Raw genomic sequence first — 24,044 nt, 5'->3', positions numbered from 1 at the left:
TTATCAAAAGTATCGTAGAGCAGAACCAATCAAAGCACAGCTTTCATTTTCCCACAGCCGTTTTTAAAATTAAAGCTGAGCTCTGATTGGTTTCCATGGGCAACTAGAACAGTTTTACCTCAAACTTGATGATAAATCTCCCCCTATATGTTTATGTAAGAACAGCTCAACATGTTGATGATTAGGTTTTTAATTTACCTGCATTTAGAAAAACCCTTGTTTGTAGGTTTCTTTAATATGAAATTAAAATTTTTGATGAAAATATGGAAGAGAACACAAAATGTAAATCTTACATTTATTACAAAGGCACCAGCACCCATTATATATAAAACCATAAAAAGTACAATATTAAAAAAAAAAATCATAGTATACAAATTTTTTTTTTTTTTTTTTTACAATGGTTGGTAAAGACACTTAATATAGTTTTACATCTATCATATGTCATATTATGTACACAGCTCTTGACCCAGTACCAAAAGCAGGGAATTAAATAATGAAAAAAATGTAGCCCTTTTTTCCTGTAGTTTTTTAATTTAAAAAAAGTCAGTAGTTTCCTCCTATGATAAATTCATTGTATTAGAATGTAGGCTTCCCTTTGCCTCAGTAAAAATAATAAAATTAGCAGTAAAAATATACATATATATAAAATTTATATAAAAGTTCTTATTACTTGTAAACATCTGTGCAAATAGTTCATGTACTTCTCACTCCACTTCTTCATCTGGTTTAGGACTCCCCTGGAGCACGGATGCAATCTTGTTCTGTAGAAGAGCGTTGAGTTTTTTGGTGGTTTTCTTAAGGAAGGCACTGCCAGGGTGGGTGTTGTAGACGTGTAAATACAAGTCCTCCTGGGAGGGTCCGGTGTAGCCGCACTCTTCACACACAAAGAGCTTGTCTCTCCTCTGCTTATACGCATAACCCTGCTGCACCCCGTGGATCTTCTTCAGGTGAGACTCCAACGAGCAGCGCTGTGTAAATGCCTTGTTGCAGATGTCACATTTATACGGCCGGATGCCTGGAAATTTTAAAATTGTTAGAAATTAACTATATTCTCTATGTTTGCATCATACAAATGATCATTTTCTTATACAGAATTGACCTGTACATTTTAATGCAGGTAAGGCTGGATTTACAGGTGTCTGTGATGGATATATTTCCTGGACCGGTCATGTCACAATCGTATAGTTTTTGATAAAGGGAGCCTCATCCAAAACATGAAACTGCTTATTTTTAACCATTTAAACTACTAGTCCTCTCAGGTAGCCTTTCTAGAATTCCTTTTTTTATGTGACATCTTATTCACTTGCCTGTAACATAAATCTCCTCCTAATTCATGAGAAACTGAGAAGAGTCATATTTTATCTAAGACGAGTCAAGTTTAGAGGCTGCTGAGGGAGTGTCACTTAAGACGCCCCCATCTTCAGTTCTATAGTACCTATAAACATGCTTTTTCTGTCACCCCGAAGATACAGGCATTTGGAAAAAATTTGGGGAAAAAATTTGGATTTTTAATTGCATTACCAGTTTTATGCATCACAAGACTCTAAAATATGTCTCTTTTCCCCATTTTTAACATGACTTAACATAAAAGAGGGAATGTGTCCCTTTTAAAGAAATGCTGACTCGCTACTGGGCTGGCGCTCGCAATGTTATAGGTTACTATGATGCGCGAAGTTCAGGTCAGAGCCACATTTACTGAAAAATACAGTCGTGACAAGGGCCAAGTTTCCTGTACCAAAAAGGTCACCTGAAACTGCAATTTTATATACTTTTTAGCAATTCACATGAAACAAAAGTCTGAGTCTTAGGTCGTGTTTGGATGATCCATCTAGTAATGTGAACTACACATTGCTCTAAAACAGAGGTGCCGTAGCTGCCCAAAAGGCGCAATGAATGGGAAGTACCGATACGGTTTGTTTATTTATTTATTTTAATTTACTAACGTCTTGCTAGTTACTTGATAATTGATAAAATAGGGGGTAACAGCAAGTTACTTGAATCAAGACAATTAAGAGTGCTCCTGTATGAAGTAATCATTATACTGCTCCTAGTGGTTGAACTATGACCTTAGAACCTTAACAGGGCTGGTTTCAGGGTATATCCATTGCTTGGTCTGGTTCAGTTATGTCTGCCTGGATCTACTATCAGCGTTGGCTATTTCTGATGGAAACAATCCACGTGAATCATACGGTTATCTCCTGGGTGGAGGAGGAACTGCACCCAGCACACACAGGTATAGCGATGGGTTTGTACCTTATATCTGGGATCACACTATAGTACCAGCACCATGATGCACACCAGGGAGTTTACTCAGGCTCAGACTTTGAGCTTGTAATCCATAACTTTAGATGCAAGAAGCTGACAAGAAAGGCAAGGGTTGTGTTTCCTTACATATTAACCCTTGATAGTGCACACAAAATGCAATTATACAATCATGTCACATTTCCCAATTGTCACCATTCCTTATGTGCAAAACACATGTGAGGAAGGACATAGGTTTATGAATAACACTTCTGCTTTCCTATTCCATTTATCAACAAATTGTTAATGGTCACCCAGTTTTTTAGGCTACTTACAAAATACACAGATACATTGACAAATCGTTGCAAGACACCTCCAACTAATGCCACTGTCTATGCTAGTGATATGCTTCTTGTCCTAAACACAGAAAAGTGGATAATAGGGCTATAAATCTATAGGGTCCTGTCTACTGGGACCCCCCTCACTGATCAGCAACCATGGAGGTCCCATTTTAGTGTCCTATGCTCTAGCACTGTGCTCAGCAATTTCTGACACCTAATGGAGCGCACGTGTTCCACCAGTCATTCCAATTAGTGTCAACTAGACTTCTATTCTCATGATCAGTGGGGTTCCCAGAAGCTGTACCAATCAGATGGTTACCTCTAATGCTGCGCATAGGGGGTAACAAGCAAATTTGATACAAACCCTTATGGCTCCTTCACATTGGCTTTGTTTTTACGTCGTGGTTCAGTGATTTCCAAGGATGCCTCACAAAGCCATTGTTTTCATGTTAAAAATTATGAAACGTCCCTTTTTTTTTTCATGCATTGATTACGGAAGGCAATAGAAGTCCATGGTCCACAAAAAAAACTGATGAAACATCAGTTTTTTTTCACTGATGATGGTGAAAAACCAATTTTTTTTGCGGACACGGGGACAAAACTCAAGAAAAACTGAGACAAAACGTAACGGATGTCCGACTGAAGCTGAGCACCAATTCTAATGTGAAAGAGCCCTTAACCGGGGGTGTTATCTCACACAACCTAAATGTATTTACTAAAGAAGAGATGACAGAATAGAACCATTTAGAATCCGCACCTATAAAGTTACCTGCACAATGCGTGTCCCCATATAGGCCCTGTGCAGACCTTACTAGTAATCCCACACACCCGCATGTACGGTAATGAAGAACACGGGTGCCCTGCAGGGGGCAGCAGACACATGGCAGAGAGAGAAATGCTTCCTACCTGTGTGAGTCCTCACATGTCTCTTCAAATCAAACGTATCGTTGAATCCTTTCCCGCAGAAGGTGCAGAGGTGCCTTTTAACCTGGTTATGACACTTGAGGTGACGATTGAGCATGCGCTGCAAGCGGAAGCCTTTACCACAGATGTCACAGCTATAAATCTCCTCACTTAGCGATCCAGTGGTGACCTAGGAAAACACCCAACACATCGAGCTGAAAACAAACAGCGGCCATGGCATCATGTCTCGTGTGAGTGATGTGTGAGGCATGGCTTTCACGTAGCTAGCAGTAAATACTATAAAGAAGCCTTAGGCCCGGTCTGACCTGCTGTACGAGTTTATCACTTTTATAAGACGCGACACTGTCTAGAAAGATAAAACCTCTAGCATCAACAAACACCCACCTACAAGTAATATGTACAAATTCAAGAAAGTCATACACCTTATACAAGACATTTCTAATGACTCCCCTTTACACCCGTCTCCCACAAGCGAGTTTGGTTTGACTGCACACAGAATTATTGATCCCAGCATGTCCGTTCAGTTCAGTGATTCAAGGTTCGGTCCAGTAAATCCTGCAAGCATACCAAGCGAGTTTGTTGGAACATACTCACTCATAGGCTTTAGGATTTATACACATGCACACTTGTATCACCACTAGAGATGAATGGACCCAAAGTTTGTGTTCCTGTGTGTCCTGCATGACGCAGACATATTGGCAGCCAAATAGCCTTTGCGGAATATTGACCCCCCATTCTACTAGCCATGACTGTGGATGGACAGTGGAACGCACCCAAACCCTGAATGGAAACTCTGGGTCCGCTCATCTCTAGTCACCAACCTGGATAGGAAAAAAAAAAAAATTGTTAAGTGATCTAATGTTAGGAGTGGACGTGAATTGGTGATAAATTGGGAAAACGTGTTACAGTATTTTTCGGACTATGAGGCGCACCATCAATAAATGCCTGCTAAAACGTCTAGGTCCATGTATAAGGCGCCCTGGATTATAAGGCGCACCTGATTATAAGGATGAATGACCAGCAGGTGGCAGACCTGTGCACAGTTCAAGGCAGATGTTGTCTTTAAGTACGGTTCATATATAAGGCGCACTGGACTATAAGGCGCACTGGACTATAAGGCGCACCTTTGATTTGTGAGAAAATCAAAGGATTTTTTATGTGCCTTATAGTCCAAAAAATACGGTACTTGAAGTTTTGTGACACTATATATACAACATTATAGAAGATAATTTGTATCTGGTTTTCCCCTTTAAACTCCCTGCAGCTTCCCGTTTAGGCCGTCTCTAGAATAGAGCATGACATAAACAGTGGCCTATTCTTCCTGGTATGGAACAGAGGACATCTAGGTGTATAATCTGAATGTCACACACCTTCCCTGCTCTATTTATAGGATCCCACTGCAGTAAAACTACCATAACCTGACATTAAAGAGAGGTTGAATGACTAGATGGTGTGTGACAGTCATATAGAAATATACATAATATTCTATAGCTAAATAGATCTAATCCTCCAGGAAGCCTACAGAAAAGATAATAAGACATGCTTTTCTCATTATATGACCCATTGTTCGCCTTCCAGTTGTAACACATCTTCAAGTAGGCAAACAAAACCAGCCCTAGTCCTGCCAGTATTGATGATGAGGATTGATACTCATGTAGGGACTGATTTCTAAAAAAGTGTCCAAAATGAACTTAGCCTAAAACTGATCTCAACAAGTTCACACCTGCGGCACGAGTCTTTTTTCCCTGCTATACATAACAGGAGCTACATGGAAGTCTATATGTGACGGGAAGCTTCTAAAAATGGTACAGGTGTAAAGTGAACCTTAAAGGAAACTATGAGGAGTCTACTATCAGAATAGATTTGATGGTAGATTCCTCCTGTCTACGATTTAATAATCCTGGCATTTAACCTAACATTATTTTAGTAACATGCTAATTAACTGCAGAGGCTACTGGGGCGTGTACTAGCCTGGCCAGGCACTAGGAGCTACTGCAGTTAATTTGCATATTACTAAAATAAAGTTTATTTTTTAACAAGTTATGTTACGTTCCAGGATTATTAAATTACAGATTAGGGTGGGGAGAGGCAGGAGGAATCTACCATCAGATCTACTTCTAATTGTAGATTCCTCATGGTAGGTTTCCTTCAAACTTCTCCAGTAATATGCAAGTGTCTAATACTGAATGATAAAAGACTGAAAGATGGTGTAGACTTACTTTCCACTAACAGAAGAGTTGGCTTAGGTTACGCAAAAACAAAACATTTGTATAATTTTTGCTGAACATCCATGTTTCCTAAAGCTCAACCTGAAGTACAACCAGTTGGAAAAGTGTCTAAAAACCAGAGGCGCAAGGTATTTTAGACCAGGAGACTCTGAAACACGATCTGATCATATATACTTTCGTTGTAGTCAGCAGGAAGAATGGTATAGAGCAGGAGGAGAGATTTAGTGCAAGACCAAATTCACATCTATGTTCTGCTCCCTCCATCATTACATTTTGTTATTTATAAAAGTAAAAATAGTGCAATACTCAATTTTTGCTGCCATAAATAGTGGAAACTTGATGGAAAGAAAGCCTCTGCACAAGAAGACCATTCCTTAGGGAAGAATAGGATCAACCTTATTCATTTTTTTTTACATAGAAAGTGAAGACATTTAAAGGAAATCTACCATCAAAATCCATCATGATAAACCAGAGACACTTACTCACAGATCCAGGCACCGTGACTGTGGTGAACTTCTTATATTTGTTATTCTTGGTTATCTAACCTTCCTTTTAAAAACAACTTTTAGAATAATGCTAACGAGCTTGAGCGGCTCCTGAGGGTGTTACCAGAGTCCCTGTCTGCTGCAGCGTCACAGGCTGTTATACTGTCTTCCCCTGCTCCCTCAGCGCGCTGTAACGTAATGGCAGCAGAGGAAGTCTCAGCGGACGGTAATTTATATATAGGATAACAATGTTGAAATGTAACAGCCTGTGAATCTGCAGCATGGAGGTGTTCTAGTAACACCACCTAGAGTCCTTCTGGATCTGAAAGTTGATTTTAGAAGGGAGGGGGTTGTGGTAACAAATATAGGAAGATTACCACAGTCACGTCGCCTGGATCTATGAATAAGTGTGTCATCTTGATTTTGATGTTAGATTTGCTTCAAGTGTATAAAATCCATGAAAATCTATATTCTTTTCAATCTGTTCAGTTCCTCCTGCTCTATAACGAACTGCAGACTACAATGCATTTACATGGTGACATCTTCCCTTTAAAAGCTGAACGCATCCCACAGATCCCTTTGAACTCCAATGAAAAGTGTAAAGTCTATAAGGATAGTTCAGCTGAGCCAAGTTTTCCCCGAAATCAGGGCTGATCCTGAGTCTATGGCCGGGTGTGCATTCCTTCAGCTCAGCCATTGTGTTAATATTATTGATCTGAGGAAATAGCAAGGAGCATTACTAAGTAGTGACCGCACATTGTAGACAATTCCTTCAATTTATCTGCTCCGATTTGTAATTAGAAGGAAAAGTTTATCTGCCAGTGATCAAAGCCTCTGGTGCTGGAACAAAGTAGCTCTACAATCACAGGCTATGCCCCTGAAGAGACGTGTTAGGTCACATGTGACTGGCTCTGTATAATGCAGCTATATCACTGCGCTCCCCATTTAACCTTAGGGTCCCTACACTTACTTTTGCCACAGATCCACACCCAATCCACATATGTGACAGCAATTCAATGTGAATGCTGGCGAATCCAAGTGTTCCTAGCAAAACCAATGGGTCTGGCGTCTGTTCTATTCATCAGAATGTTTGCCAAAACAATTGCATTTAGATTTTCTAGTCTGCCAAGTGTTAATATACCGCAAGGAGATCGTTAACAACAGATATCTTAATCTTAGACCAGTATTAAGCGTTACAATGTCAGCTACTTAAATATTACTCACTGTACAATGCAATTTTGCACAGTCTTTCGGGTCAATTTTTCACAGTTAATAAAATCTCTGCATGATATCATCCAATGACTTATCCTATTGAAGATCTCTGCTTGCTGTTATTTAAGAGAAATTCACACAAAGTATTTTACAAGGTTGTATACATTATAAAATATTTGGAAATATCCCCAGGTAGATGTGTAGTTTCTCGAATGTGTAACAACCAAGAAAATATTTTATACAATTCCTATATAAATCAACAGACCAAATCTCCATCAATTTACAGGCATAAAGGCGGGCATTTATTATTGGCTTAGAGCCAATCTTTTGGTGGCGTTTTTTTTTATTTAATGTTGCTGCGCCATATTTATTATATGTCAGTGCCACAATTTAAAGGAAATCTACCATTGAAATCAAACATGGATAAACCATAAACACTTATTCATAGATCCAGGCACTGTTACTGTGAAAATCTTGTAAAATTTGCTATCCATGACCTTCTACCTTGTAAAATAAAATGTTTAAAATTATGCTAATGAGCTTGAAGGACTCTGGGGACATTACCAGAGCCCCTTTGTGCTGCAGATTCAAAGGCTGTTACAATCAGCAGAACATGTCTCCTCTCATGCTCATTAGTATACAGGCAGTCCCCGGGTTACATACAAGATAGGTCCCGCAGGTTTGCTCTTAAGTTGAATTTGTATGAAAGTCGAAACTGTAATAATGGTAGATCCAGACAAAACATTTTTTTGCCACAGTGACAATGGGAGTTTCAAAAGATTATGTAATTGGACCAAAGATTATCAATAAAGCTTCATTACAGACACCTTATAGCTGATTATTGCAGCCTGGGACTATAGTAACATCCAGAGAGCTTCACCAGAGGTCACAGTGGGCAGAGAGATCTGCCTATAACTAAGGGTCATCTGTAAGTCGGGTGTCCTTAAGTAGGGGACCGCCTGTAATTTTAAAAGTTGATTTTCAAGAAAGGCGACTATGGATAAGAAATATAAGAAGATTATCAGTCACTGTGCCTGGATCTATGAGTAAGTGTCCCTGGTTTGTCATGCTCAATTTTGATTGATTTTCTTTAACTTCTTTTCTTTATAACTGTGTTTTTATTAGGTTTTTTCATTTTTTCCATGCTTATACAACAGTAGAGAATGTTACATAGTCTACAATTGGGATATATCATTAATACATCTGTTTTAAAACATAGTGATGAGAGTAGGTCTTGCCAACCTGCAAAGATTCATTTATACAATAAAGGGGGGAATCCCCAGGAACCTAAACATTAGGAAAACATAAGAAACAACTCCCTAAAGAGAGAACAGAGTAAATTAACCAATGGGGGAATTTGAGACAAGACAAGACACAAGGTGGAGAGAGGTGAGGTTTGATATCCGAACTAGCTGAGTGGTGGGTGCTTCCTGTCATGGAAGCTGTTTCCTAACAAACATTCCGCCCCGTCCAATAGTCATCCCACGGAGCCCAGATGCCATTAAAGGTATCTATCTTATTCTGCAGGAGTGAAGTGAGATATTCCATAGTTCGAGTCTCTTGTATACGAGTACATAGCTCCACTCTAGAAGGTGCTGTGGGTTTTTTCCACTTCGCGGAAATTAAGCATTTTGCTGCAGTGAGGAGGTGCAGTAGCAGCCTGGATGAGTGTTTACGCATTCCTGCCGGGTAGAGATTCAGTAAACATATACTGGGGTCCGTGGGTATCTGATATTTGAGAACCGAGGATAAAACTTTAACTTCTTTTCTGACACTCACCCCCTTTTTTTTTGAGCTTGCACAATTTGGGCTCAGCTTTTGAATCACAAAATCCTGCACTTCTAGTTTACCTACACCTTTTTCTGGTGCGCACCAAGACCCACAAAAAGCAAGTAACACCTTCATGAACGTAGAGTCACTTCAAACACTTTCTGAACTGCGCCAAAATTATTAAGCCCTTGCGACACAAAAACACCAAAACCACTCGCCAACAAATGCAAGTTTGCAACAAATTTGATCCAAGTGCACGCTGAATTCTCCAGAACAAACCTAGACTTGCTGAACGTGCACGACAAGTTCGGGGCGTTTGTCCACTGATTTATCTGTCCTTAAAATGGACAGTAATATCACTAGGGACCTTCTTGAGCAAAGCTTAGGCCAGGGGTGAATGCAATACAGTTCCATCCGTCCCTCCTAGGCTATTATGGCCTCCACTGGGTGTGTACGTTGCACAGTAGAAGGGACCAGGATGGAAAGACATTTCTTGCTGCGTCTTTCCATCCCGTGTTTCCTACAGGATACAATGAAGCTTGCCAGGATATGTCTATGGATATGCTCAGAGTATAGGTCAGGAGCTTTCCCAGGGTATACGGTCAGCGTGTGAATATAGCCTAAATCTTGCACAAGTTTGCCAGAAGACCCATCTCAATCCCCAAATGCCAGAGGGGGGCAGAATTGTAGCTGGGACCCAGAAAGGGTGGTGACACACATGACGTTTTTAGGCCGTTTTTGGTCAGTGTGTTTTCAGATCCTAAAAAACTCATGCGTTTGAGTTTCAATTAAGATAATTGGTCAAACCTGTCAAAAGCGGCCTAAAACGCCACGTGTGTCACCACCCTAAGTGTTTAAATGAGATTAGGTCAGAAGTGCATCCATTTTATTGTTTCCCCTTCTGAGCAGGTTTAAAAATGACTTGTCATTTTTTTTCAATACAAGTAAATAAAAAATAAATATGTAAATTAAAATATGTGCGGGGTACATCTGTCATACAAGCCACCGTAGTATGGCCACACAGGGTCAAATTGCTGCAGCATTTCGTGTAGTACACTTATATGTTTTTAGCCAGTTGCTTTATTTACAACATTGCACTTGAACTTTGATGTATTATTGGAAACATCTTCCTAAATTTGTATTTTCTCTATTTTGTGAAGGTACCATAGTCGAGTATAAGCCTAGTTTTTCAGCACAAAAAAAATGTGCTGAAAACCCAAACTAGTAAAATAGGTTTTACTAGGTTTTTGTGGTAAAATTAGGCGCCTCGACTTATACTTGGGTCGGCTTATACTTAAGTATATACGGTATTTTATTTTTGGGTTTGGTACATACTGTGTGGCTGCCTAAAAGTTTTCTGTTTTCTGTTATCAGATGCTTCAGGGTGGTGGCACACGTGGCGCTTTGAACCTGTTTTTAAGCAGTCCAGTAAAAAACGCATCTGTTTTTGACCGTTTCCCCCAATAATCTTAATTAAGATAATTGGAAAACATTCAAAAACTGATGCGATTTCAAAAAACGCATTTGTTTTTTAACTGAGTGCTTAAAAACAGCCTAAAAATGGGTTCAAAATGCCACGTGTGCCACCACACTCAGGCTGACTTCATGAATAAAGCCGCTATCATTAACGCCATAATGTTAGGTGATATCTCTGTTTCACTCAATAGATTGCACCTAAATATTCCAAAATGTCTTGAACCTATTTTTAAGCGCTGGGGAATTTGACGGCGCTATATAAATAAAGATGATTATTCTTATTATTACTAGAGGCTGACGATCAGCATTCTGGCAATCTGCCCTATCACAGCTTAACAAATACCTTAATTTTGGACCTGACTGATGATTTCTTAAGATCCAGAGCTTGTTCCTCTGCATTCTCTTCACTACTTCCTTTTGCCTCAGGCGATGACTCTTCTTCACACTGGTCAGCGCTGTTGGGGGTGGTCAGGCAGAGGCTGGAGTCACTGCTGCCCCTCTCAGGACTATCTCCTACAGGGTCACCATTGCTGCTGCTGTTACTCAGGCTGTCCTCGGTCACATACTTGAAGATGCAGTCTATGCTGTCTGCAGACAAACACAAGGGTGGAGGTGAGCAGATAAGTTGTACAAAAGGAGAGCATCACCTGCAGGGTACAGTCAGCTAAAAGTGTGGCTTTTTTTTTTCTCTAAAGTGAAATGAAAGGCAAATATGTAAAGCTGATCCCTTTTCCCCAGAGCAACAATCATTAGACTGGGAGGTGGTGGGGGAGGAGGAGGCAGGTGAGGGCTGCGCTGTTTGAACTGAGGGTGTAGTCACAATGTAAGTCTCTCATTAACAAGTCAATGGCATAAAGCAAACACATAGGAGCTGGAGTGATGGCGTGGACTTTCCGTTAGATTGTGAGAGAAGGAAAACAAACATAACACAGATAAGAGCCGGCCTCAATCCACCAGACCCCCAAATATGAATTAGGCCCCCCTACACCCCAGACAAGTCATCCCATGCAGCCCCTGCCCTATACTGATCCTATTGTTCCAAAGACAAACATAAGATCACCCAGCATGGCACCTGCGCCACTTGTGCAAACAGCTCAGGTCCTGGAAACTTAACAATGGAGCTCCACAGGTCCTGCACTGACAGTCACAGTATGGATTAATAAGATTAGTCCAAAAACTGTGTAGGTAGAGGATAGTGGTGACTGTGACTCAGGGATTGTATGTATAAGTGAGAGAGGTGTCCAAACACGTACCTAGTGTATGGAGGCTGCGTGGGTTACAGAGGCATGTTCACAAATTCATAACACTACTCAGATTTTTAGTTTCATAAAAAAAAAAAAAAAATTGGATTGCAAGCGGGAAAAGGATCCATTACATAACAGTAATCAATGCAGACATCTCATAGGTCCCTTGGACTAAAAGGGGATCTGGGAAGAGGGCTACATTTTGCCAGAACATATCATGTAACAAATCTGCTACTAAGAAAAACTTTATGCTGGTGTGAATGCAGCCCAAGAGAAGCACATAGTATAGGAAGACTATACAGAATTACTGTATGCATGGAGGCTATAGAGATATAAGAAGACACACACACATATATATATATATAGGATTTAACGAAAAAAATACTTTTGTAAACTAGAAAAGTATATACAATAATGATTTTATAATTTTTATAGAATATACAATATATTATACTATAGAATATGTGATCTAAAATGTATTTTGGAATCCAAACTATACAATAGAATAGCTCCATTACAGCGCACATGAGGGGCTCTGCAGTTAGGTATGTGTATGATGTGCTGGACCTACCTGGGATGTAGGTGTCCGCTCTCTCCTCGTCGGGCAGCTCGTCCCAGCTGCGGAGCACGGGCGGCGGGGTCCTCCTCTTCACCAGGAAGGCTCGGGGCATGGTGAGCTGGCTGCGGGCACGTCTCACCTCCACAACTAGCGGGACAGGACAGATCCCAGGTGTCCTCCGCTACCTGGATCCACTCTCCAAAAACGTCCGAGGAGAGAAAACCGCACCAGGAACTGCGCCAGTGCGCATGCGTCCCACAAATATAACGGTGTCAACAAGCTCCTTACCTGTCCGACCGGTTGGAGCAGCTCAGTCCTGCCCTTCTCATGGAGTGTCTGCACAGGAATGTAACAAAGCCCAGCAGACACCGAGAGCCCATTCATCCCTGCAGCCCAGGGCCAGACACTGAGCCCACCCCAAATAGTGTCCTTACCTGCAGAGAGGGGCCAGTGCCTCACCACAGGAGGTAACAACATATGCACTAAAACAAGTTTCCTATCACCTTACACTATTTCTATACATAACAGAACGAATTGTGTGGCATTAGTTGGCTTCAGGTGTATATGCCACAGTTTGAACAAAAATGTTGAATATGCTAAATTATTTGATGCACCCCATAACAACAAATTGAAACCCAAAAGATCCTTATATCCCCTCTTGTTAATGGAATAGAATTACTATTAATGGAATAGTTACTCAGTTTTGAAACACATTGCAAGCATCAGGCTAAACAGATCCCCAAATGCATATGCTAATATAAGATGTAGGATACTAATGAAGAGTGTGAATATCAAAAGATATATTCAGGGGTGTAACTACAGCAGTAGCAACCGCTATGAGGCCCCATCATCCAACCTGACACTAAAGAATGGAGGATGTGCCCCTTTATATACATATTATTCTGCACATTGTACACCATAATATGTATTTAACATACTATATATACTCTAGGCCAGTGATGGCGAACCATTTGGAGCCTGAGTGCCCAAACTTCAACCAAAAGCCACATATTTATTGCAAAGTGCCAGGGCAGCAATTTAAGCAGTAATGTATTTCTCCTTGTTCTTTGACAACTTTCAATCCTTCAGCCTCCTAAGGACACCAACGCAGTTGAAAGGAGATCCAAGCTCCAGGCTGTTCCTTTATATCTTTACAGTGGCAAAGAGGTGATGGCGCTATACTGGCGTCGCTCTGTTCCCCCTTCACTACTGGACTTAAATACACACCTTAGAGATCATAGATCTTACTGCTCTTCTGCAGCACACATTTGGACAAATGTAATGACACAGGGTCTCATTGGGACACCTACAATGCTCGCCTGCTTTCTTGATAATTTTTGGTACTACATTGAACTACTTATTGTGATACCATGCTTATAACTCTCTTTTAATGTTGAATTGTGAGTGACAATTGTTCTTTGTTATACAACTTTTGTATCACTGTATTTCCTTGTTTATGTTCCTTCTTAGTAAATTCTGAAAACTCAAAAGTAAAGAGCTGGTTAAATAAACAATGAATGCCACAAAGAGCTACAAAACACAGTATATAGCCAAAAAAGACATAAAGTGGATAGTTATTAATAAAGTATGTGAACAATTATTTTACTGTTATTAGATAATTGAACAAGGAGGAATCGGTCCAGTAGAGAGTGATGTGTATATGCTCTATATATGTATGCATATGTGTGTAGAGTGAAGAGCTGCAGTATATGTACACCAGGATCACTACAATAGATGATAGAAGTACTTGGGTTTCTGTGATCAGTATCACTATTGATAATACATCTGATCTAATAACCCCGTCCCTTGCACCACCATTATTATCTCACACTGGGCTTTACACTCAATGTGTAATTTACACGTTTTGAGGGTCATCAAAGCTATTGTTAAAGCATCTTCTCTGTAAGGGAAAGATAACACTTAGTGACCTCCACCCTTTTACTACTACATGAACAAAGGGGCATTTACTAGGCACTCTTGTTTTCAGTGTCTAATGTTAATATAGAGAGTCAATGAACTATCTACACAATAATAGCCCCTGCCTACATGGGACTGGAACTTGATTAATCTATCATTATTGTTTAAAAGTCCCTAATTCCCTTCATGGCAGCCCAAGTTCCAACCGTCTCCTTACTGGACCATAGATGGTGACGTGCAAGTCCTGCAGCCAATCACTGGTATCAGCAGTGTCGTATATACGGTACATAATCACCACCAAGATCAGTGATCGGCTACTGCACTGTCAGTATTAAAATTTGGGACTTTCCATAGAGTTTTTTCTATTTTTATTTACATGATATACCTAATATAGGAGAAAGGAACACTTGTATTAGACAAATTGTATATCAGTCATACTAGTGTAGATGGATATCTGTTGAACCCACTGATTTTAATATGTTTGGCCAACTATCTAATGTTTACAGAGGTGTCCTGTCACTTAGATATCAGGGAAAAAGGGATGAAGGGTCAGGCATATTGCATTCCTTTGTTCTCAATGGCCGTAAGGTGTCTGACAGCTTTCGTTACATTCTCTACTGAGAACAGAGGTTTGGCTGAGCATGCATGTGTATTGGCTGAGCTGCTGGCCTCACAAGCCGTTTAAAGGGGTTATGCCATAGTAGATGGAAGTGGGAGGATGTATGGGTTACCCAATGCTACTCTATCAATTAGGGGGACTAGGACATCAATTTTTTTGCGTTAAGTGGGGTTCTCAGGATTCTGGCCCCTAATCTTGAAGCATGTTCTGGAAAACCTTTGTACATTTGGATTCCAATGAATCATGCTTTGGAAATTTACACTTCAGTGTGAGCTGTATTATGGATTGTACATCTCAAAATTGTAATATAACTTGATACATGAGCCTGCAAATGAGTTTGGAAATTGTAATGTTGATCACGTTGGATGTAACTTTTGTCTCAGAAACTTCTATTTAAAAGGTGATTTTTTTTTTTTATTGTGAGTTAACGCTCTTAAAATTGTATTGACAAGACACAGTGTATACCTTTTATACACTTCTGCTTTGTTTGATGATGTTACCACCAGGAACACAGTTACCTCCTTTATTTTCCATGTAGAAATGTCACACAACAAAGCAGTAAAAAAGAGGAGGAGAGTTTGGTGCCATGAATGTGCACAGTTTGGGTGGTGCCCGTCTATGTCATTCACTCCACAATTAGGATCATACAATGTGAACAGTCCTGTTTATACCAGGTGTTTTCTTAGAATTAACTTTGGTAGGGGGTGAAGATTTATGAGAAATGTTTATTTTGTCTTGGTATGTTATCTAGACCTTTATGTCATACGACCAGGTGTTGTTAACAACTTAAAAATATAAAATAAAATTGGATATTCCAATCCAATGTTTTTTTTCATTGTCAGCTTTTTCTACATTTTCCCCTATCACAGGCAAGTTGCATTCAATTACTTGCAAAATGCCAGGAAATGCAATTATTTTCCCCTTCATGCCACCTTGATGCCAAAAGGGTGTGTAGGATTGGCGTGAAGGGGGGCAAATGGAGGGGGCTGGCATATGGCGTATCTGCCTCACGCCTGCACACTTGCCAAAGCCTGTGAACATCCACCAATGAACATTTGCAGGATTTTGTGCAATTCTACGCCAGACAGGATTGGTTTAGAATTGATAAATTAGCATGTGATAAATTCCCATCAACAAAATATGCAATGAAACCTCTAGAAACGCCCAGGACTCTGCGGTGAATATTTCTGTAAAGGGGGTCATCTGCGGTGGACATTTCTGTAAAGGGGGTCATCTGCGGTGGATATTTCTGTAAAGGGGGTCATCTGCGGTGGATATTTCTGTAAAGGGGGTCATCTGCGGTGGACATTTCTGTAAAGGGGGGCATCTGTGGTGGACATTTCTGTAAAGGGGGGCATCTGTGGTGGACATTTCTGTAAAGGGGGGCATCTGCGGTGGACATTTCTGTAAAGTGGGGCATCTGCGGTGGACATTTAATGTGGTGCGGCTGCTGCTGGGCATTTTATTAGAATAGCGGCTGTATTTCCTACTCTGGGGGAGTTCAGCTGCAGAGCTCAGAAGAAGCATCCACATCTCCTACACTGTCTGGGAGATCTGGACAGGAGAGTAGTCGGGTGATGGGTTTCATGCGGTTAGGGAATGTGATTGACCTTCCTAAATAGATGGATATAAGAGCATGTGTGAAGTTCATCATTACATTACTTTTTTGAACAGTATAAGATTAGGGATATAAAGAGGATGTAGAGTAGTACCTAAGTCCTAACAACTGGGCACATGTTGGTATGGACGCTGGGGGGCCCCTAGCCGTGTGAACAGCCCAGGACCCTTGGGACACTTAATCTGCCACTGGATACATCTGATAAATTTCTCCCAATGTATGTACTATGTATGTAGGTACCCATACAGCAGCAGCAAGAGGCCAGGTGTCACACATCTCTGTAGACTCCATAGCAGCTTTTGAGAATAACTGATGCAAAAAAACAGTGATACATTAATTGAAAATCCAGATCAATTCAGTTGCAAATATTTGACAACTGTCGATAACAACATATGTGCCATGTATATAAAGTTTTGAAAATCTTATTAACTATTAAATCAGGGCGCGCTCACACGATGTAATGCGTTTTTGACGCATTCAAAAGGCTTCAGCCTTGATCACATGCTGAGGTTACATTGCATTTTAGCAAATGCAGTGGAAACGCAATGTAATCTTAGCATGTGATCAAGGCTGAAGCCTTTTGAATGCGTCAAAAACGCATCAAAAAACGCAACACATCGTGTGAACGCGCCCTCAATCTCAAGCAAAATCTGACTCTTCTCTGCATATTTTTACAAGACTTTGGATCCATTTTTTTATTGGTAAAAAGGAGATAATTTCTTGAATTCCATCTCATACCTTACCTGTGGGGACTAGTAATTTAATGATGCAAAATCTGGTGATGAGTCTCTAGAAACAAAACTCATCCGGTGTTAGAAGTACATATCATATAACATATGCAAAACTGTTATGGTTTCTGTTATAAATGGAAACCACCATGTTAATGTGACAAATCCTTACTACTTTTACTGTACAATAGTGTAAATGGTTTCTGTTATATATCATTGAAAGTAAGTGGTAGAACATAACACGGATTGGGGCTTTTCAACTGTTAAGGTACCAAAGGTCCCAGCAGGTCGCTACTTGCCTCCTCCCAGAAGCTGGAGAGCCACATGTTTTCTGGTGTTTGCCACATACATCCTTGTAGACTCTCTCAGACATACCTCTATCTTCTGAACATGCCTCCAGCATTGGGAGGTAACCGCTTACTAACCTGACACCTCACCTGCGTGGTAATGAAATGTGAGCAGTCACAGACATCCAGAGGCCCAGTAATCACGCAAAGCAATAGCTATCCACCTCCAGGGTGACCTTTGGAAGCTGAGCGCTTAACGGATCCTTCCTTCTCCACTTAGGCAACAATAGTGATTTTCTGGAGATAGAGAAGACATTACACAATGCAGTCATTCTTCCACGACCCGCAGTGCGCACATGTGACCTACATCTCTCCCAAAATACCAAACACTATCTTACATTCACATTGAAAAGCTCCAATTCTCTGCTCATTTTGTACCTAGTATATCCATTCATTTGCTAATACGACACCACAGTGAGAACTCCTGCACTGACCCACCTTCATTCAAGCATTTTTTAGGTGTGTAATTCATCTATGAAACTATTTACGACAACTTAGTTTTTTGGCTTTCCAGATAATGCAACGTGTGTAATTTCTGCCCTTAAAAATCTTTTTATGTGTGCACCACGTGATTTCATGTTCCAAATCGCATGCAGTTTAGTGGAACGCATAAACAATTGGGCCAAGCCCCTCCCCTTTGTGCTACCCTTGCGTTACAAAAAGCAACCCACATGCTGTGAGGATGGAGCTTGTCCGGTCATTGATGCGTTTCCATTGAAATACTTGCAATCAGGAACAAGCTCAAAATATTTGCTTATAGACTATGCAAAAACATGTAAAAAGATTGTCTCTCTTTTTTTGGGTAATTATAGCCGTTTTGCAAAGTTCACCATGATTTTTACACTGCTGCACCAGATTTATCATAAAAATCCAGATGTGATGGTGAGGACTAATTACCGTGTGTTATTTGGCGTTTTTAAATGCATCCAAACTGCATGCGGGATGGAGTTTGGCCAAACGTGTATGCTAAAACAAAAACGCCGTTTGTAAAATGTGAAATTTTTGCCCAAATAACCTGGGCTGGTGTAGGTAAGGGTCGCTGAGGCTGCATTCACACATGGTGTTAACGTAGCTTTTTGCAAATTTTGCATTTACAAAACACTGTGTTAAACAACATATGTGTTAACACTGCTTTAACATATGTATTTTGTTAACATAATGTTACCAAATACTGTTGTCTTTTGTAAACACAAATGTTAACAGCAACGTAATTAAACAAAATGCCTCTCATTACCTGCTTCAAAATGAAATGCAAACGCGACATGTTAATGCAGCCTCAAACGATTGAGAGTTTTTTGTGACTTTTCAGACAAAGGCCGCGGTCAAGTGTACCGTTAAGCGTCCGTCATAACGCGACGCTAGCACACAGGGGGAGGTCCCCGCCTGAACATGCGTTTCCAGGGAAACGCATGCGATTGTTAAGCCGATCGCATGCGTTTCTCTGGAAACGCATGTGCGTTCGGGCCGAGGACCTCCCCCTGTGCGCTAGCGTCGTGTTATGAACGGACGTCTAGCGGTACGTGTGACCGCGGCCAAAAGTCTCAGAAAACCAACATACTCAGATGCCTAGTTTATTAACCACTAAGATAAACCAAGTATCCCAAAACCTTAAAAAGAACCCCAAAACTGGACACTCTTTGTATACTGAGGGTGATGCCACACATGGCGTTTTGAACCGTTTTTAAGCAGTCTGTCTGAAAACGCATCAGTTTTTGACCCGTTTTAATTAAGATAATTGTTAAAACCGGTCAAAAACGGATGCGTTTTTTAACGGACTGCTTAAAAATGGACCAAAAAACGGGTTCAAAACGCCACGTGTGCCGTCGGCCTAAGTTTGAGGCGTGGGCAGACTTTTTATATGTCATCGATGTGTGAACGCTGCTCACCTGCCGAAGATATTCGGGCCTACAGGACTGTTGCATGTGGCCCGTGAAAAGCACTTAATTGCATGCAGGTACGATTAAGATCTGAATCGGAATTTTTTATGATCATTGGACCTTGAAACCTGAAAAATTGAAGAAATTAATTTAATGAGTTGTCTGATAGGACAACGTGAAACCTGCAAATTGGGTCAAGTGGACAGATATCTACAGGAACCCAGCAGTAGGCAAACAATTCCACTTGGCTAATTTGATCATATGCAAAACGAAAATGCATATTAATGTAGATATATCATTTAGTGGCATCCATTTCAGCATCAAATGTGTTAATGTGTGGATAGGTTCAAGACAATACCTTACTCAGTCTGTTGAAAGGATTTTTAGACTCCCACCCCGAGACAGAGAATTTCAGGCACACCCATTCATTCTTTGAATCACTCATATAGTGACTTAGGAGAATTAGGACACTGCCCTGCTTCTTTCACAAAACCAGCAGTTCCTCTAATGCTATGCTGAAAGGAACCTATCCATACCTCCCAACTTTTGTGGAGGAGAAAGAGGGACAAAATGGCGGCGCGCGAAGCGCGCCGCGGCGAATTTTTTTACCCACAGAAGCCACACCCTAGCCACGCCCCCTAACCACACCCCCTGCCCACGTCACTGCTCATACCTTCAACGCATCCACTGGCACCAATGTATATTTATGTATATAATTGGGGGGCATATTCCACTCCCCCTAGACAACGAGCATGTCCCCCCCCCAGACAACGAGCATGCCCTCCTAGACAACGAGCATGTCCTCCCCTAGACAACGAACATGCCCCCCCCAGACAACGAGCATGCCCTCCTAGACAACGAGCATGCCCCCCCCCAGACAACGAGCATGTCCTCCCCTAGACAACGAGCATGTCCCCCCCTAGACAACGAGCATGTCCCCCCCAGACAACGGGCATGTCCGCCCCCAGACAACGAGCATGCCCCCCCTAGACAACGAGCATGTCCCCCCCAGACAACGAGCATGCCCCCCCTAGACAACGAGCATGCCCCCCCTAGACAACGAGCATGTCCCCCCCCTAGACAACGAGCATGTCCTCCCCTGTGGCTGCGTGCCCTTTTTGTGTGTTTGTGTTATTTTTGTCTTCCAGGACCGTGCCTGCTGTGGACTGCTTCGGATTCAAAGGATTACGTCGATGACCGACATTTCTAACAAATAAAATGGTCAACGAGGGTGTGTCTGCGTTTTTTGTCAAATAAAATTTTCTGAAAACGGTGTGATTATTTATTTTTTTGCGACACTCTTCATAGTTTGCCATAGTAGTGGTGCCGGCTAGGTGACGGTGCTCATTACTAAGGGCTGGCCTTAGTGTTTGCCTTAATTTTTTTGGCAAATTCACACTAACGCCCATACCATTACCCCGGTACCCACCGCCACCAGGGGTGCCGGGAAGAGCCGGGTACAAACCAGTACCTGACCGTCTATAGATGGTCAGGTAGTGGGGCGGCTGCAGGCTGTTATTGTTGCGCTGGAATAGCCCCCTAACAGTGGCCTATCCCAGCTCAGTAATGGCAGGCTGCTGCTGCTTTATTGTATCAGGCTGATTTGAAAAATAGGGGCACCCCATGCCGTTTTTTCTTCAAATTTTTGACAAAAATATGCGTGGGGTTCCCCCTTTAAAGGGGGCTCCCAGGCTGTTTCCCCCATTTTTACAAAAAAATGGGGTGAAAAACGGCATGGGGTGCCCCCTATTGTTCAAATCAGCCTGATACAAAAAAGCAGCAGCCGCCATTACTGAGCTGGGATAGGCCACTGTTAGGGGGCTATTCCAGCGCAACAATAACAGCCTGCAGCCGCCCCACTACCTGACCATCTATAGACGGTCAGGTACTGGTTTGTACCTGGCTCTTCCCGGCACCCCTGGTGGCGGTGGGTACCGGGGTAATGGTATGGGCGTTAGTGTGAATTTGCCAAAAAAATTAAGGCAAACACTAAGGCCAGCCCTTAGTAATGAGCACCGTCACCTAGCCGGCACCACTACTATGGCAAACTATGAAGAGTGTCGCAAAAAAATAAATAATCACACCGTTTTCAGAAAATTTTATTGAACAAAAGACGCAGACACACCCTCGTTGACCATTTTATTTGTTAGAAATGTCGGTCATCGACGTAATCCTTCGAATCCGAAGCAGTCCACAGCAGGCACGGTCCTGGAAGACAAAAATAACACAAACACACAAAAAAGGGCACGCAGCCACAGGGGAGGACATGCTCGTTGACTAGGGGTCAGGGGTAGACATGCTCGTTGTCTAGGGGGGGGGGGAAATGCTCGTTGTCTAGGGGGGGGGACATGCTCGTTGTCTAGGAGTCGGGGGGAGACATGCTCGTTGTCTAGGGGGGGGGAAATGCTCGTTGTCTGGGGGGGGGCATGCTCGTTGTCTAGGGGGGGGGCACATGCTCGTTGTCCAGGGGGGGAGAAATGCTCGTTGTCTAGGGGGGGAAATGCTTGTTGTCTAGGGGGGGGGACATGCTTGTTGTCTAGGGGGGGGGAGACATGCTCGTTGTCGCAGTAAAGGGGAGGGGTCCTATGGAGCGCAGTAAAGGGGAGGGGTCCTATGGAGCGCAGTAAAGGGGAGGGGTCCTATGGAGCGCAGTAAAGGGGAGGGGTCCTATGGAGCGCAGTAAAGGGGAGGGGTCCTATGGAGCGCAGTAAAGGGGAGGGGTCCTATGGAGCGCGCAGTGAAAGCCATAAAAACCACATTTGATATTTTCCTTCCCGCTTCCCAGTACAGGGCCTGGAATATTTAATACTGTCACTAGGAAGTATAATTTGTTACGCAGAAACAGGCCGCACACAGCTCTGTACATGGAAAAATAAAAAAGTTATTGATTTTTGAAAGTGGGGAGTGAAATATGGAAACGCAAAAATCGTTCCGTCAGAGTAATGGAGCAGACGGCCGTGTATGACCATTCTGCTCCATTACTGTCACAGAGCGATGACCTTATGTGGACCCCAACAGACCCCTCGTTTTCATGATCTATGGGGGTCACATCACTGAAACCCCCACACATCAGCAGGTTAAGCCCTGTCCTATGGATAGGGCCTAACTTGTATTTGTGGGAAAACCCCTTTAACCCCTTAACGCTCTGCGCCGTAGCTCTACGGCGCAGAGAGTATAAGGAGTGTATGAAGAGGGCTCACGGGCTGAGTCCTCTTCATACAAGGTGGGGGGTTTTGCATGTTGCAGAAAACCCCCACCGCTAATAACCGCGATCGGTCATTGTCGCCGGCAAAGTCTTTTTTAGAATCGCTGTGCCCCCGAACGTCATCGGGGGGCGGCGATCGTTTGCCGTGGTAGCCTCGGGTCTTCTTTTGACATGAGGCTACATGGCTTCTGCAGATTCGTTACAATGAGCCAGAAGTATTGCTGTATATGGTAGGAGCGATCTGACCATCTAGGGTTAATGTACCCTAGAGGGTCTAAGAAATAGTGTAAATAAAAAAGAAAAAAAAAGTTTTAAAAATAAAAAAAATGTATAAAATATTAAAAATTCTAATCACCCCCCTTTCCCTAGAACTGATATAAAACATAATAAACAGTAAAAATCACAATATTAGGTATCGCCGCGTCCCAAAATGCCCGATCTATCAAAATATAAAAACGGTTACGGGCGGCGGTGACCTCCGAGGCGGGAAATGGCGCCCAAATGTCCGAAATGCGACTTTTACACCTTTTTACATCACATAAAAAATGAAATTAAAAATGATCAAAATGTCGCACAGACCTCAAAATGGTAGCAATGAAAACGTCGGCTCATTTCGCCAACAATGACACCTCACACATCTCCGTGCGCCAAAGTATGAAAAACTTATTAGCGTCAGAAGATGGCAAAATTTTTTTTTGCACACATTCGTTTAATTTTTGAAAATGTATTAAAACACAATAAAACCTATAAATCCGGTATCACCGCGATCGCACCGAACCAAAGAATAAAGCTGAGGTGTTATTTTGAGTGCACAGTCAAAGTCGAAAAAACTGAGCCCACAAGAACGTGACACGTGCGGTTTTTTAAAAAAAAATTTCCACATTTGGAATTTTTTGCAGCTTCGCAGTACACGGCATGTTAAAATAAATAACATTACGGGAAAGTAAAATTTGTTACGCACAAAATAAGCCCTCACACAGGTCTGTACACGGAAACATGAAAAAGTTATGAATTTTTGAAGTTGGAGAGCGAGAAATGAGAGAAAAACCCTGCGTCCTTAAGGGGTTAAGGGATTAAGTATATGGTACAATAAAAGCAGAATAGAAGGGCACTGGGGGAATTAGGGATGGGGGCAGGGGGTCTATGGAGGAAAGTTAAGTGTTTAACCCTTTAGCTGCTGCCTGCAGTCCCTGTAGAGTACCTGTTATCACACTGCAGCAGCTGCACACACTCGGCTCTGCTTCATCAGACGA

The 24,044-nt window shown here is 41.9% G+C and overlaps 1 protein-coding gene across 1 annotated transcript; it reads right to left on the bottom strand.

Moving 5' to 3' along the window:
- Window positions 1-283: 283 nt before the first annotated feature.
- On the bottom strand, window positions 284-13,223 carry OVOL2 (ovo like zinc finger 2). Its single transcript, XM_072140658.1, has 4 exons — window positions 12,493-13,223; window positions 11,021-11,265; window positions 3,489-3,675; window positions 284-1,015 (listed from the first exon to the last, which is right to left on the bottom strand). The coding sequence occupies exons 1-4, from the start codon at window positions 12,590-12,592 to the stop codon at window positions 705-707; spliced, it is 843 nt and encodes a 280-aa protein (XP_071996759.1). The 5' UTR covers window positions 12,593-13,223; the 3' UTR covers window positions 284-704.
- Window positions 13,224-24,044: the final 10,821 nt, after the last annotated feature.

The sequence above is a fragment of the Engystomops pustulosus genome, chromosome 3, assembly GCF_040894005.1.
Source record: "Engystomops pustulosus chromosome 3, aEngPut4.maternal, whole genome shotgun sequence".
Taxonomy (NCBI): domain Eukaryota; kingdom Metazoa; phylum Chordata; class Amphibia; order Anura; family Leptodactylidae; genus Engystomops; species Engystomops pustulosus.
The sequence above is the reverse complement of the archived record's forward strand: the minus strand, read 5'-3'. Positions and strand labels throughout refer to the sequence as shown.